Source organism: Sciurus vulgaris (assembly GCF_902686455.1).
Source record: "Sciurus vulgaris genome assembly, chromosome: 14".
Lineage (NCBI taxonomy): Eukaryota > Metazoa > Chordata > Mammalia > Rodentia > Sciuridae > Sciurus > Sciurus vulgaris.
The window spans coordinates 78,476,689-78,493,332 of NC_136475.1; the positions used below are offsets into that span (position 1 = coordinate 78,476,689).

At 39.2% G+C, this 16,644-nt stretch overlaps 1 protein-coding gene across 2 annotated transcripts in view; it reads right to left on the bottom strand.

The window, feature by feature from the left end:
- The window catches only part of SELENOI (selenoprotein I), a 57,599-nt gene extending 51,025 nt beyond the window's left edge, over positions 1-6,574 (bottom strand). The window contains exon 1 of one of the 2 annotated variants that reach the window (XM_079111089.1): positions 6,399-6,573. In XM_079111089.1, the coding sequence (XP_078967215.1) occupies positions 6,399-6,455 (57 nt within the window). In that variant the 5' untranslated portion in view covers positions 6,456-6,573. Of the gene's footprint in view, positions 1-6,398 lie in introns of both variants that reach the window. The other variant, XM_079111090.1, reaches the window with a different exon arrangement.
- Between the last annotated feature and the right edge of the window lie 10,070 nt (positions 6,575-16,644).

A 16,644-nucleotide genomic window follows, 5' to 3' on the forward strand; every position in this document is an offset into this window, starting at 1 on the left:
TCTAAATAACATACAAAAAAGGCTGGGGAATTGGCTCAGTGATTAAGACCCCCTTGGATTCAATCCCTGGAACAAAAAAAAAAAAAAAAAAAAAAAAAATCAATAAATAGGATGGAATCAAACTAAAAAGGTTCTTCACAGCTGGGCTGGGACTGCAGCTCAGTAACAGAGCACTTGCCTAACATGTCTGAGGCACTGGGTTCGATTCTCAGCACCATATAAAAATAAATAATAAAGATTTTAAAAAATCAATACTGTTCAAAAAAAAAAAGGTTCTTTACAGGACTGGAAACAAAAATGTGAAGAGTCTACAGAATGGGAGAAAATCTTTACCACACATACCTCGGATAGAGCATAAATCTCCAAGATACACAAAGAACTCAAAAATTTAACAACAAAAAAACAAATAACCCTTGGTCTGGGGTTGTAGCTCAGTGGTACAGCGCTTGCCTAGCATGTGTGAGGTACTGGGTTCAATTCTCAGCACCACATATAAATAAGTAAAATAAATTAAAAAGGTCCACTGATAACCAAAAAAATAATAATAATCAATAAATGGGATAAGGAACTGAACAGACACTTCAAAGAAAAAGAAATACAACTGATCAACAAATACATGAAAATATGTTAAACATCTTAACAAATGGTGCTGGGAAAACTGGAAATCCATATGCAGTAAAATGAAATTAAACCCCTTATCTCTCATCCTGTACAAAACTCAACTCAAAATGGATCAAGGATCTAGGAATTAGACCTGAGACCCTTCACCAAATAGAAGAAAAAGGAGGCCTGAATCTCCATCATGTTGGCTTAGGACCAGACTTCCTTAACAAGACCCCCATTGCGCAAGAAATAAAAGCAAGAATCAATAAATGGGATAGATTCAAAAAAAAGTTTTTTCTCAGCATAGGAAACAATCAATAATGTGAACAGAGAGCCTACAGAGTGGGAGAAAATCTTTTCTACACACACTTCAGAGAGAGCACTCATCTCCAACATTTATAAAGAACTTAAAAAACTTTACACCCAAAATACAAAGAACCCAATTAATAAATGGGCTAAGGAAATGGGCAGACACTTCACAGAAGATATACAGGTGATCAACAAATCTATGAAAAAGTGCTCATCATCCCTTACTAGGGATGATGCAAATTAAAACCACCCTAAGATTTCATCTAACTCCAATTAGAATGGCTATTATCAAGAACACAAGCAATAATAAGTGTTGGTGCGAATGTGGAGAAAAAGGCACACCATACATTGCTGGTAGAGTTGCAAATTGGTGAAGCCACTCTGGAAAGCAGTGTGGAGATTCCTCAGAAAACTTGGAATGGACCCACCATTTGACCCAGCTATCCCACTCCTCGGCCTATACCCAAAGGACTTAAAATCAGCATACTACAGTGATGCAGCCACATCAATGTTCACAGCAGCTCAATTCACAATAGCTAGATTGTGGAACCATCCTAGATGCCCTTCAATTGACAAATGGATAAAGAAACTGTGATATATATATATATATATATATATATGAATATTACTCAGCCATAAAAAGAATAAAATTATGGCATTTGCTGGTAAATGGATGAAGTTGGAAAATATCATGCTAAGTGAAACAGGCCATTCCCAAAAAACCAAAGGCCGAGTGTTTTCTCTGATAAGTGCATGATAATATATAACAATAGAGAATGATGGGGGGAAGAGAAGAATGAAGGAACTTTGGATGGTGTAGAGGAAAAATGGGTGGGAGGGGGTGGGGATAGAAAAACAGTAGAATGAAACAGACAGTATTACCCTATATATATATGCATGATTGCATGAATGGTGTGAGTCTACGTTGTGTACAACCATAGAAATGAAAAGTTGTACTCCATTTGTGTACAATGAATCAATGTCTATAAAAATAAAAATATTTTAATAAAAAAATAAATGACCAAAAAGAAAAGAAAATATGTTAAACATCTCTAGCAATTAGGGAAATGCAAATCAAAACTACACTGAGATTCCATCTCACTGTAGTTAGAATGGCAATTTTCAAGAATATAAGCAATAATAAATGGTGGAGAGGATGTGGGGGGAAAAAATGTACACTCATACATTGCTGGTAAGACTGCAAATTGGTGCAACCACTCTGGAAAGTGGTATGGACGTTACTCAAAACACTTGGAATGGAACCACCATTTGACCCAGCTATCACACTCCTAGGTTTATACCCAAAGGATTTAAAATCAGCATACTACAGTGACCCAGCCACATCAATGTTTATAGCAGCTCAATTCACATTAGCTAAACTATGGAACCAACCCAGGTGCCCTTCAACAAATGAGTGGATAAAGAAATTGTGGTATATATACACAATGGAATATTAGCCTTAAAGAATGAAATTATGGCATTTGCCAGTAAATGGATGGAGCTGGAGAATATCATGCTAAGCAAAATAAGCCAATACCAAAGAACCAAAGGCCAAATGTTTTCTCTGATATGCAGATGCTAATTCACAATAAGTGGGAGGGGGATTCAGGAAATAAAGGTACTCTGGATTAGAGGGGATTGAATGGAGGGGAGGGGGTATGAGGGTAGGAAGAATAGTAGAATGAATCAGACATTATTACCCTATGTGCATATATTATTACATGACCTGTCTAACTCTATATCATATACAGCCAGAATGAAAAGTTATACTCCATTTATGTATGATGTGTTAAAATGCATTCTACTGTCATATATAACTAATTAGAACAAAAGTTTTTTGAAATTTTTTTAATCATCTGCTTCTGCCAGGACCTCTCTTCCCTCTTCAGTCTTCTCTCCTGCCACTTGACCATTTTGCCTAAACACCTTATCTAATTTCTTGTGGTTTCCAGAATATACTCCTTCAAAGCCTGCATCTTTTTATACTCCAGTGATTGCCTGTGATGTCTTTTCTCCCTTTTCACATGGTAATACTTAGCCTTCATCCTTCTATATTGAGCTCTTCCTTTACCTCATTACCCTCAGAAGCCTTTCTCAGCTCACACCCTCACTCCCACTCCTGCTCCCTGAAAGGTACGTCCTCTCTTCTTCCATAACACCCAGCACTTATGGACTGCACTTACTATTTACAACTGTTTATTTACACGTTCATATGCCACCAAACTAGGTTCTCTGATGTCAGGAATTTCAGTTTAGCTTAATTTTGCAGCCCCAATGCCATGTCTCACAGAGTGGTCCCTCCATAAACACCTGCTAAATAAACAAAATGAAAAACCAGTTAGGTTGAAGACCAAACTTAATTGTTTCTTCAGCATTGCCATTAAAATGCAAACAGAGTCTCTTTACAAACTCTAAATTAATTTAATACTAATAAATTCACAATTATCACAATTCTGTCATCAGATGGTTACTGACAGTAAAGTTGATTATGGAAATAGCAGAAACCAATTCATTATTATATTCTTGACACCAAACAAGGTTATTTCACCAAATGCTTCCTCTCTGAAGCAAAATGATACATCTTGAAACTAGCTGCTACACTATCAAAACTATGCCTTCACTAGATCAGATGAAGCAAACCACAAGAGCAATTTCACCCTTAAAATAAGTGGGAAAAATCCCTCAACTACAAAGACCCAACCAAAAGAAAGGATGGGGGAGGAGAGGAATGGTAGGTCTCATAATGAACGTGATTGTCTGAAGTTACATTATTAACCAACAAAGAACACTGGTAGATGTGGCTGACATCTTCATGGTCAAAATGCAAGAGTATCCTTTTAATATCGAGCTATACAGCTTCTTTTACCATACTTCCAAAATAGTATTCTTTTCCATTTTTATTCCTTCAATATTTATTAAACACCTCTTCTATTCACATTACTGTGCTAGACCTTGGTCATGTTGAACAAGACAACTATCAGCCTGCCCTCCTGAAGCTCATGTTCTAAAAGAGAAAGCAGATGACCAACTAATGAGCCACCTGTTTAACAGAACTGTGTGATGTACCACAATGCAGAATACAAATGTTAAGAGAGATATAACACAGAAATCATGCCATACTTTCTTCTGCACTGAAAATCAATTGTCTTGCAGTTTCCTACTAAGGAAACCTAATTACCTTTCTGTGTGTGCACCCCTTTCAGCAGCTATTCTATGACTGCCAGGTTTCCAACTGTAGCTCTCAGATATACCTCTAGGGAAGATAAAGAAATTAAACTGGTTCAAAAGTAATTTTTCCACTGGCTGCTTTTATAGTATTAATTTTTCTCCACATCTCTTTGCATTATTATGAAGGGTCACACCACGGAATTAAAATATCTTTTGAGTGTTTTGACTCTACCATTTGTGGGGGGAAAAGAATGTTTTAATTCAATGAGCTTATAAAGCACTTACTATCTGACAACCACACAATGGAAATACAATGACAGAAAGAAAAGATCTCTGTGTACAATTCACATTCCAGCAAAACTGACCATACAGATTTTTTTCTGTGGACACCCCTGGATTCATATTTTTAATATGAATGCAGTACCGAATACAAAACCCACTACTAGAAGAATGTTTAGGTTAAAAATTTGTGCTCCTCCCCCCCCCAAGGAAGCCTCACTGTAACTAAAATAACCAACAAATTGTATTTTAGTGAACATTGGACACTTGCTAAATTGACCTTTGTTTTCTGGAACGATAGGAAATCTGCTGTCAGACACAGGAACTGAGTAAAATATGAGAAGAGGGAAAGAGATAGGGACAAAAAAAAAAATCACACTGGTAAATGAGGACATCTTTCTTGCTGAAAATATATATCTAGAGAAGACTGTTTATAAGAAAAAGGAAATTCCCTCTTAGACACTGATCCAAATAAAGCAGCTATCTTTATTACTCTGAAAGTCAGACCCTAGTAAGGAAGAAAATATTTTACATGTCAATATTTACAGTGCAGAGCAGATAACAAACAAGGTGTAGAACTTAAAGCAAAACAGTGGTATCTAGGTTAATAGTCTTCTGAAATGAAAGTTGTAAAGCCCTGCCCTGAGTTACCAAAGGTAGCTCTGGAACCTCTTTCCGCTTACAATTTTAAAAAAATATTTTTTAGTTGCTGATGCACCTTTACTTATTTATACGTGGTACTGAGAATCAAACCCAGTGCCTCACACATGCTAGGCAAGCACTCCACCACTGAGCCACACCTCAGCCTTCCCTTACAATTTTAGGACAAGTCATCACCTCAGTTCAAAATGGTGTGGCTTAAAAGCAAAGAAACATACCATATGGCTTTCTACAGTCCCTTACAGTTTTTTTCTATCCCAGTTAAGCAAAATCCATTATGATTTTTCCAGTAATCCGTTCATTCCACAAATATTTATTGGTTGCCTAGTACTCGAGTAGCGCTGTGCTCAGTCCATGCTGGTCCACAAAATAAGTTTCATTACTTGGGCATTACATTCTAATGGAGAGACCCACTAAAGAGTAATTCCAGAACAGAACATTCAAGTAGAAAAGGGGTGCTTCAGGAAGGCTTCTCTGAGGAAGTAATATTTAAAGCTATGAAGATGAACATGTAACAAGGATGAAAAGTTAAAACCCTCATTCCAGGTTTGGATGAATGGTTAGCAAAGTCATACAGGGGAACTAGATCTGGAAGAGAGTTTAACAGCCAGAATTTACTGGGCGCTCATTATGTGCCAGGCACTTCTCAAATCCTTATAATCACTTCTCATGGTAGGAACTCTTATTCCCTGTTTACAAGCATAAAAGAGAGGGCTGTGCGGTTAAAATGACTTGTCCAGAGCCAAATAAAGAAACTTTGGCATCAGGTTTACGTGTACTCGAAAGCAGTGTTCTTTCCACTGCACAATTCCTTCCTGTGCACATTTATTTCATCTGGCAGCCCCAGCGCCACAAGCCACCGCTGAGGAAGCCTTTTCCTGGGAGCAGAAGTGGAGTGCATCCACAGTAAGGCCTCGGTAAGTCACTCCCACTCCCGGGGCCTCATCTGAGGGATGATCATCTCCATCTCCGAAGTTGTATGCAAGAAAGGGAGGTAGAAAGTTCATTCAAACGAAGACAATTTCAAGACGCAGAAGGAAACAGAATACTTTCTGGGGGCTAATGACTATAATGATGATATTAATAATAATATCATAATTCTTACTATTAAAAAGAGATAAGAGAACTCTCGCTCCACTATGCTGAGCGCTCTCCTAAGGAAAAGGAAATCTCCCCGGAGGGCGCCGTGTCCCGGCGGCGGGCCTAGGGTGCTCCCACGCTCCCCGACCCCGGCACCGGGACTAGCAGGACCGGGCAGAAACGCCCGCCAGCAAGCCCCGAGCCACGCGGCACAAGGTGACACGGACCGCGCCAGCCCCTCAGCCGCCTGGGCGCGGCCAGGGCGAGGAGGGAGAGGGGCGTCCGCCGGCCCACGCTACCTTGTATTTATCAAAGCCAGCCAGCTGCTCCGGGCTCACGTATTCGTAACCAGCCATGACGACCCGAAAACCCAGCGCCCACTCGGCAGCGACTCTCCGCGACGAGGAGGTGAAGCACGAGCACCAGAGCGGCTAGGCAAGACTGGGAAAGACTGGGCTGGGAAAGAAGGTAGAAGAGCCGCGCTCCGCCCACCGCGCACGCGTAGCCGCCTCGGCCACTTCCGCCGCCTCAACGCGCAAGCGCGGTCTCCGCTTCTCCCCGCCCACCGGAGAAGGGGCGCTGCCCAGTCGCGTGGCCCGCCCCATAACGTCGTCGCGGTCCAATCGCTGTCGATCAGGCAATACTAAGTCCCGCCTTCCAGCTGTCCTCGTCGCTTCATTTGCTAGCGTCAAAATTGGTGAACTGAGGTAAATCGAGAGGGGAGGTGAAAGGTCAACTTCCCAGCGGACCTTGTTCTTGTCTCCTGGGGAGGCGCGCGGGTGTGGGTGCGCACCTGGGTGGAGATCTGGGGTACCCTTGTAGTCGTAGGGGAAAGGGAGGTGCTTGCGAGCCGGTTGAGGTAAGAGGGTGTAGTTCGCTCGCTGCGATGAAGTAAGCCCACCAAAAAAGGTCTGTGCCAAATCTCGCTTCCAACTCCTGCTTGCAGTAGGAGCTCAATGAACACGACTTGATGTAGAAAAGACTGGGTTGCGGTCTGAAAAGGAACTTGAAAGGGCATTAGAGTCAAGTCCCTCAGGTCAGAGTTGCTTGTGAGCTTTGGACCGCCTCGTCACAATCCGGTCGAGCAAACTGAACAATTCAGATTGCTAATGTTTTCCGACCGGATAAAAGCTGTGTGAACGCTCGGTCTCCATGGGACTTTATGTGCGCTTGCAAGAAGTGTTTTTAGGTAACGGGAGCCCAGTTAATTGTTGGAGGGACACGCTACAATGGCTAGTGTGTATCTAATAATAGTAAATTTTGATAATAATAGTTGTTACTTTTGAGTGTTTTATATGCGGAGAATTTGACATGCATAATCACTGATCCCTTAACAACACTGTGAAGTAAGAGGTATTTTCTCCATTTTGCAATTTAGGAAATTAAAATTCAGATTACAGGAGCGGGAGGGGTTACTGAGTGCTGGAGTGCTTGACTAGCATGCCTGAGGCCCTGAATTCAATCCTAGCACCTTTACCGTATAATGTACCCTAGTCAAGGCAGCTCTTACATAACCTGCCCAGAGTCACTTAGCTTGGAAGTGCTCAATCGGACATGAAATGGGAGTCTCAAACAATGGAGACTCTCAGTCTCCCTGGGACTCTGAAACAGCAATTATTTTGGGATCTTTTTATGTTCCTTACATTCATTCATTCAGTAAATCAAATTCTTATTGGGAACCCGGATATTCCCGACACAGTATTATTTCTATCTGTGCCTTATCTCACCTCCTAAAGCATAAGATTCTTGTGAGGGCCACCAGCGTCATGGTGGCACACTCCTGTAACCCCAGCGACTTAGGAGGCCTAGGCAGAAGAATCACAAGTCAGAGGCCAGCCTTGGCAACTGAGTGAGAACGTGTCTCAAAATAAATAAAGAACTGGGAATGTAGCTCAGTGAGTGGTCAAGCGTCCTTCAGTTCGATCCCTAGTACAAAAAAAAAAAAAAAAGATTCTTATGAGATAATAGATACAAAGCATCTATTATACCTAGTACGTGGTAAATAATCAGTGAACCTAAGTGTCCTTTCCCACTTACACTCAAGGGGAAGAACTATATCTTCTGTATCTAAATTTCTTTCAGGAAAATTATACATGGTCAATACATTTTATTGACTAGAAATGAATAGAAGTCTCTGATGTGTGTATAGCACCAGTTTTGAGAAAGACATCAGAAATGAGTCTACCATTAATTAAATTGGAAATTGGCTCTAACGAAAGGGAAAATGATGAAACTGCCTCCTTGGGCCTAAAAATATTTCCCTTATTTAAGTACTGTATTTAAATCCCTTCTGTGTACTAATAAGAAAACTGAATTGACATGCCTCTTAAGTTCCTGTGCTAAGTTCAGAGCTTTGGCAAATTATGAATCAGACTAAGGCTATCATCCCAAGTAATGCTCTACTTTCCATAATCAGCAGATTTCCTCTGTTATGTATTTCTTCTAATCATAAATAAGACAAAAAGAATTCTTACTACCAAATGATTTTTTCAAATGATTTTGAGTGCAACTCCTCTACTTACCCATATAAAATGTAAACTTCATACTTATAAAAGATATTTTAGTTAACTATGGAATTATATAATTATGGAATTATGATTATAGTATACACATTAATATACTATATATTTTATATACAATATCATGTATATAAAAATATATATAATAGTAGTAATAATGGAATTATTTATTGTTATATAGTACTATCTTATTAATCATTTTTTAATGGTTTATACACTCATTGATCACTTCAGACATAAACTCAAAATGACATTTTTTAATTTTTAAGCATTTTTTATTCAGAGCTGGGTATGGTGGCACACACCTGGAGTTCCAGCTACTCAGGAGGCTAAGGCAGGAAAATCACTTGAGCTCAGGGGCAATCTGGGCAATATAGCCAGACCCCTGCCTTAAAACAAACAAATGAAAAATGAAAATGAAAAAGAAATTCTGTTTTCCTCAAAAGCAATTTTTTTGAAAGAGCAACTTTTAATTTTTTGAAAACGATTACAAAAATGCTGTCTCTTCCCTACAGAAGGCTGTAACAAGCTTGAATCAATTTATAAATCCATCTGAAAATTTCCAGACTGACACACAGCATAGAGCGTTGTTTATACTTGGACATCTTACTGGCTGTGTAATCCCAATTTACTGCACTTAGACCCAGTTCTTTTTTTTTTAAAGGAGAGCATTAGACAAAATCTTTAAGTTTCTATTCATTCCTGAAATTCAGTGAAACTATATTTTGTTTAACTTTCCTGAGATTAAGTCAGCTCATCTGAGAAAAGATAATTCTTTTCTTTTTTTTCTTACAAAATTAGGTGTTGCATTCAGCGGCACTATAACACTGATACATCCCCAGCCCTTTTTATTTTTTATTTTGAAACAGAATCTTGCTAAGTTGCCCAGGCCGTCCTCAAATTTGAAATCCTCCTGCCTCAGCCTCATGAGTTCCTGCAGTTATAGATGTGAGCCACTGAACCCAACCAAAAACTAATAATAAAATAATACCTTATTCTCATAAGTTCTATGGTTCTCAAAGCAGTGTAACATCACTAGAACACCTAAACAGCTGCAAGCTAGTGGACCGGATGGTTGTTCCAATTACCCAAAATAGTTCAACAAAAAAGTCATACTTTGCCCAAAAACCACCCAATTTGTTCAAAGTACACCTCCAACTTTTAGTTGAATATTTTTTCCACTGCACCTTGCTTCTACAAGTTGCTATGATAAGAAGGCAAAAAAAAAAAAAAAAAAAAAAATCACATCATATACCAGGCATGGTGGCATATTGCCTATAATCCCAGCACCTTAAAAACCTGAAGCAGAAGAATCACAAGTTCTAGGTCAGCCTAGAACCCTGTCTCAAAAGAAACTAAAAAGTGCAAAAGGACTGAGTACCTCAGTGGTAGAGTGCCCCTGGGTCACGTCCCCAGTACTTCAAAAAGAAAAATAATAATAGGTTTAAAAAAATTGTTTTAACTTAAAAAAAATCACATGATACTAGGGGGTCAAACTCAGAATCTCATTCATGCTAAGCAAGTGCTCTACCACTAAGCTACAGCCCTGGGATCCCCATAAGTCAGTTTTAAATCAAGTTTGGAAGGGAGAAGGGCACTGGAAAAGAGCTGAACAGTCATTATATTGTGAATTGTTTCTTTATTACTTTTTTTTTGGTATTATTTTCTTAAAAATGAAATTCCCTGTCTACAGTAAACCTCCTCACGTGGGATTTTATCTACCTGTTTCTTGATGTATTTTTTACATTTTTCAATAATAATCCTCTTAGGGAAGAAATGTATAGAAAATTCTATTTGAGCAGTTCATCAGTCATACTCTTTATCATAGATAAAAGTCTGTGAAACATACTGAGATTCAGCATACACTAGTGTCTGCTATTTTCCATGTCATTGGAAAAGGATGGTATTTCTTCTGTTGTGACTTGTCATGCCCTCCAGCTTCCTAATAGCATTAGGGCCATTTTTGTACTCTCAGCCTTTGAACACTAAGTAGTCACTTACAAAAAAAAAAAGCAATATAAAAAGAGGGAGCCAGGGGCTCAGTGTGATACAAAGGTAAGAGTGCAATTACAGATTTAATCACTTATTTAGAGGAAACTATATACTTGCCATTCTTTTTTTTTTTTTTTTTTTTTTTTTTTTTGGTACCAGACAGGAATTGAACTCAGGAGGCACTCGACCACTGAGCCACATCCCCAGCCCTATTTTGCATTTTATTTAGAGACAGGGCAACTCTAAATATTTATTTAGAGTAGTGAGCAACTCTGAGTTGCTTAGCACCTTGCTTTTGCTGAGGCTGGCTTTGAACTCGAGATCCTCCTGCCTCAGCCTCCCCAGCCACTGGGTTATAGGTGTACGCCACTGCACCTGGTAAGTGATTGTTTCTTATAAACATACTCATGAGGATGGTGTTAAATAAAATGAGCATTATCTTTAAAACTGATCTCAAGCAAAGTTTTACATAGGGCAAAGTCTTATTTTCAGCATTCTTGAAGTTCTAGTTGCGATCCACCCTCTGTGTGTTATGAACAAAGAAAGAATTGATACCTCTCCCACATGCACACATCCTTCTCCCCATAGTTACTGCACTAAAACGGAAGCAGAACTCTAGTCCAAGTACAAAACATTCAAAGGTATAGCCATAGTGGCATCATCCCGTCATTCCTTTCTCCTCCTTGCTATTTGCAAATGTTAGCATCTTCTAAAGACAGGGCTGCATATATAGTCAAATGTAACCAGTTTTCTTTTCTTCTCTTTACTTCAATTTGAACAAATGGTATACAACTATGCAAGAGGCCTCATTTTTTAATAGGGTTCATTTTTATCTTCATGAACCTTTGAGTTCATTGGATTAATAGTTGTTTTGGTGGAAGATAGATAAAGTCACTAGAAGAAAAAATCTAAGTGGAACAAGAGAGTAGAAAATATTTCCATGATCTATTTTCCTCTGAGACTTCTGGAAAACCTAGAGCAGGAGAAACAAATCTTAGAAATATGAAACAATAAAATAACAACTTCATTATCTCCTAATGTATCCCTGTTGAACACTAGTCAAATACAAATACCATAATGGACCATGGAGATACAAAGTTGAATAAGACATGATCCCAGACTGTAAGTTACTACTGCATTCAGTGAATAACCAGTATCAGCAGTGCCCCGGCTCTTTATAGATTCTCCCTTTCATCTCCCACCCACCACAACTTCTCTCTTCCTTTTATAAATTCACTGCTAAAGTGAAAAATACCATGTCTTGAACAGAGAATTGATTTAAAGACAAGAAAATAAAAGAAATCCCTGAATAAAGACCTTGAGGTCACACCTGTAATCCCAGGGACTCAGGAAGCTGAGACAGGAGGATTGCAAATTTGAAATCAGCCTAAGCAACTTAGCAATACCCTCAGCAATTTAGTGAGACCCTGTCTCAAAAAAAAAGCGTAAAAGGGACTGGGGATTGTAAAAGGGAATGGGGATGTACTTTGGTGGTAAAGCACCCCTGGGTTCAATTCCCAGTACCAAAAATAAATAAATAAATAAATAAGATATTGAGGTCCCAGAGGGTTTGATTTTAATTTTTTCCTTTTTTTTTTTTTCCATTGGTAGTACTAGGGACTGCATCCAGTCTCACTCTACCACCAAGCCACATCCCCAGTACTTTTTATTTTATTTATTTTTTTAATTTTGAGTCTCAGTAGGTTGCCCAGGCTAGACTTGAACCTGTTATCCTTCTGCCTAAGCCTCTTGCAGATGATTTTAATATTTCAGTGAATAATCTAGTACAGATACACCTCTTCAAGTTTACCAATGATACTTAGCCATTCATAATAAAATGCCATATCAATGGGCACAGCTGCAAAAAAAAAAAAAAAATACATTTTAAAAAATAAACTGGGACTGGGGATGTAGCTCAGAGGTAGAGTTCTTGCCAGCATGCACAAGGCCATGGGATCAATCCCCAATACCATTTTTTAAAAAAAGCAGATTTGGAGATATTTACTGCCACAGAACAAATTACTCGAAACTTAATATCTAAAATAATAACCATTTTATTTGCTTATAAGCCTATGGGTCAGCACTTTGAGTTGAGCTTAGCTGAGCAGTTTTGCTGGTTTTGTTGGATGTGTTAATTATCTTAAGTGTGGTAATCATTTCAAAACGTGTACGTATATCAAAGCATCACAAGTACACCCTAAATATATACATCTGTCGATCATACCTCAACAAAACTGGGTGGGATAAAATAGAAAGCCTTTGAAGGTCTCAGTTCAGAAGTCATAATGTTGCTTCTGTCTCATTCTACACACAACACAAATCACGAAGCCAGCCCTGCAGATGAGAAATGGATGAATGACAAAGTCACATGGCAACAGACTTTGTGAACAATGTGCCACTTCAGATTAATTCTAAAGCTAAACAATAAGACAATAAATAGGCTTCATTAAGAAGAGATTTGGAAACCACCAAATTATATTTTCATGTAAAGATTCAGAAAACTATTCAAAACAATATTCAAAAATGAACTAAAACAGTAAAAACCCTTGTCAAAGGCTTTAGTCAACATAAGCCACTTCTTCTAACCTCCCACTCACTCTTTTTTTTTTTTTTCTCAGTACTGGAGATTGAACCCAGGGTTTTGTGCTTACAAGGCAAGCACTCTACCAACTGAGCTATATCCCCAGCCCCCCCACTCACTCTTCAACCTTCTCCACTCTGATTTTCAACCCCACCAAATCCATTGAAATGGCTGCTTCCAGCTCTTTATTGCTAAATCAAGTGGATACTTTCAAACTTCTTTTTTTTACTTTTCTTCAGTTTTCACTGCCTACTCTTATTTCCTTGAAACTTTCTCTTCCCTTGATTACTGGGAATTACCATAGTACTTATTGTTCCCTTTGACCTCTCCTTCCCAAGTATACACACACACACACACACACACACACACACACACACACACACACAGTTGATCTCCCAGGAATACTGGATTATTCATAAATCCCCAAGCAACTCTGACTAAATATACAAAGCTTCTGTTCATTTGTTCATGCCTGATTAACTCCTCAACCTTCCAGATTCTTGTGTGTGTGTGTGTGTGTGTGTGTGTGTGTGTGTGTGTGTGTGTGTGTGTTACTGGCTATTGAACCTGGGCCTCATGCATAGGCAAGCACGCTGCCAACCATTTTTTGTTTGTTTGTTTTTTGAGGCTGGGTCTTAACTAACATGCCAAGACTGATCTCAAACCTGAGATCTTCCTGCCTCCAGAATAACTGGGATTACTGGCATGCACCACCATGCCCAGTTCAGATTCATCTGAAGTTTCATTTCTTCAAAGAAACCTTTTTGTGACCTAGTTCCCAACCCAATTCTACCTCTCCCTACTAGAGTCAATCCCATTCCTCTGTATTTCCACAGCAGACTTATAAACTATAAAATTATCTATTTTCTTATCTGACTTGCTGGAATGTAAGTGCCTTAAGTGTGAAAACCACATCTGTACACCCCTGAACCTGGCACAATACGTAGTACTCAATAAACCCTCAATAAACTTTTGTCAAAGTCAGTTGAATTTATGAGGGAGTAAAGCAACATATTGCTGGCACCCACAAGTGCTATAAAATTATTCATGCTCATTGACCTAGTAATCCCCCTTTGGAAGAATATACTTTCAGGAAAAAAAATCTGAAAGAAAAAATTATGAAAAGCCTGTGATATTGTGAAATGTGTGTTATTTGCTATTAAGAAGGCTGGTAGCTGAGGGACACTAGTTAGATTCACAGTAGGAGTTGGTACCAGAAAGACCAAGGCATAATTAGAGAATTGGGACTTTCAGTCAGACGTGGTGGCTCACACCTGTAATCCTGGTGACTATGGAGGCTGAGGCAGAAGGATCTCAAGTTGGGGCTGGGTTTGTGGCTCAGTGGTAGAGCACTTGCCTAGCATGTGTGAGGCAATTGGTTTGATTCTCTGCACCATATACAAATAAATAAAAATAAAGGTCCATCAAAACTAAAAAAATATTAAAAAATAAGAAGGATCCCAAGTTCAAGGCCAGACTAGGGCTGTGGCTGTAGCTTAGTGGTAGGGCACTTGCTTCACATGGGTGAGGGTAATGGGTTTGATCCTTTGCACCACATTAAAAAATAAAATAAAGGTATTGTGTCCATCTACAACTAAAAATATTTTTAAATAAATAAATAAATAAAACTCTGGAAAAGCACCCCTGGGTTTCATCCCCAGTACCAAAAAGAGAGAGAGAGAGGAACTTAAGACTTTCAGCTCCCCACAACCTTCAGAATGGGGGAAGACCTGAAGTTTAAATTGATCACCAGTGGCCAATGGATGTAATCAATCAGGTCTATATAATAAAACTTCTATAAAACCCTGAAAAGACTAGGTTCAGGGAGCTTCTTGATAGCTAAACATGTGGAGGTTCCTGAGGGTGTTGTGTCCAAAGAGGGCATGTAATCTCTGTGTCTCTTCCCAGATACCTTGTCCTATCCACCTCTTCCATCTGACTGTTCATTTATATCCTTCCTTATATCCTTTACTAATAAACCAGTAAAGCTAAGGATTTCCTTGATGTGTGAGCCACTCCAGCAAATCAATCGAAACTTCCAAGAGGGGGCATTGGAATCCCATTTTATAGACAGTTGGTCGTAAGCACAGGTAAAACAACTTGGGACTTGTGATTGACATTGAATGTTGGGACAGTCTTGTAGGACTATGTCCTAAACCTGGGATCTGACATTATCTCTAGGTAGCTGTTGTCAGAAGTGAATGGAATTAGAGGACACCCAGCTGGTAAATGCTACAGAATCTGTTACAGAAATTATTGTTTGATATGTGGGCAAAAAAAACATACATCTGGTGTCAAAACTGTTGATTGTTGAGTGAGAAATCAGAAAAACCAAAGTGATTTTTTTCCTATTTCACAACAGTAAGCCATATTTATAACTCCCAAGGGAAAATGTAGGCAATCAAATGTCCAATTAAATAAGAACCAAAACTATAAACTACAGTGAATTTATGTGATTAAAACACACAGTCATCAAAAAGATAAACAAATGTTGGCAATAATGGGGAAAAATTGGAATCTCCATGTGTTGCAGGTGGGAATATAAAATGGTACAGACTCTGTGGGAAAATGTTTGTAAATTCCTCAAAAAGTTAGACAGAATTACATTATGATCTATGCAAGGCCCTGAGTTCCGTCCCCAATACCACAAAAAATAAATAGATAAATAAATTATTGTGATGCAATAACTTCCACTCCTAGGTACATATCCAAAAGTTGTACATGAATGCTACTGGGACTTTGAGAACAATGCCCTGAAGTTCAGAGAGCTTCCAGGTTGGTGAACACATGGAGATACAGGGAATGGCAGGCTCTGAAAGGGCATAGAAGCTCCCCGTCTCACATATCTTGTCCTGTGCATGACTTCCACCCAGCGGGTCATATCCTTTTATAACTAACAGTAAGCAGTTTTCATAAATTCTGTGCACTGTTCTAGCAAGTTATCAAACCTGAGGAAGGGGCTGTGGGATTTAGCAGGTCAGTCAGAAGCACAGGTCAGAATCACCTGTACTTACAGTTGGTTTCTGAATTAGCAGTGCAGTCTTTCAGGACTGAGCCCTTAACTGTAGGGTCTCACACTATTTCGAATAGATAGCATCAGAATTGAATTAAACTGTTGGACACCCATCGGTATCTGCTATAAAGTGGAGAATTGCTTGGTGGTGTAGGGAAAAAAAAAATTGGTGACTGCAAGCTGTGTTTGTGAATAGAGAGGAAATGAGATTTTCCCCACTCACTCCCTAAAGGTGACTCCAGAAGACTGAGGAGGAGCTGAAGGGGGACCACAGGCACTGGATGAGATCTGGAGAGACTGTCCAAACCTGATGGAAAGACCTCTCCCTCCTTTATCTTCCAATTTCAACTGGGCCCTTCTCACAGTACTGACATTCCTTCTGCCCTCATTCTGATCCGGTGAGCAATGCAGACGGTTGTTCCAGCTTTGACAGCTCCACC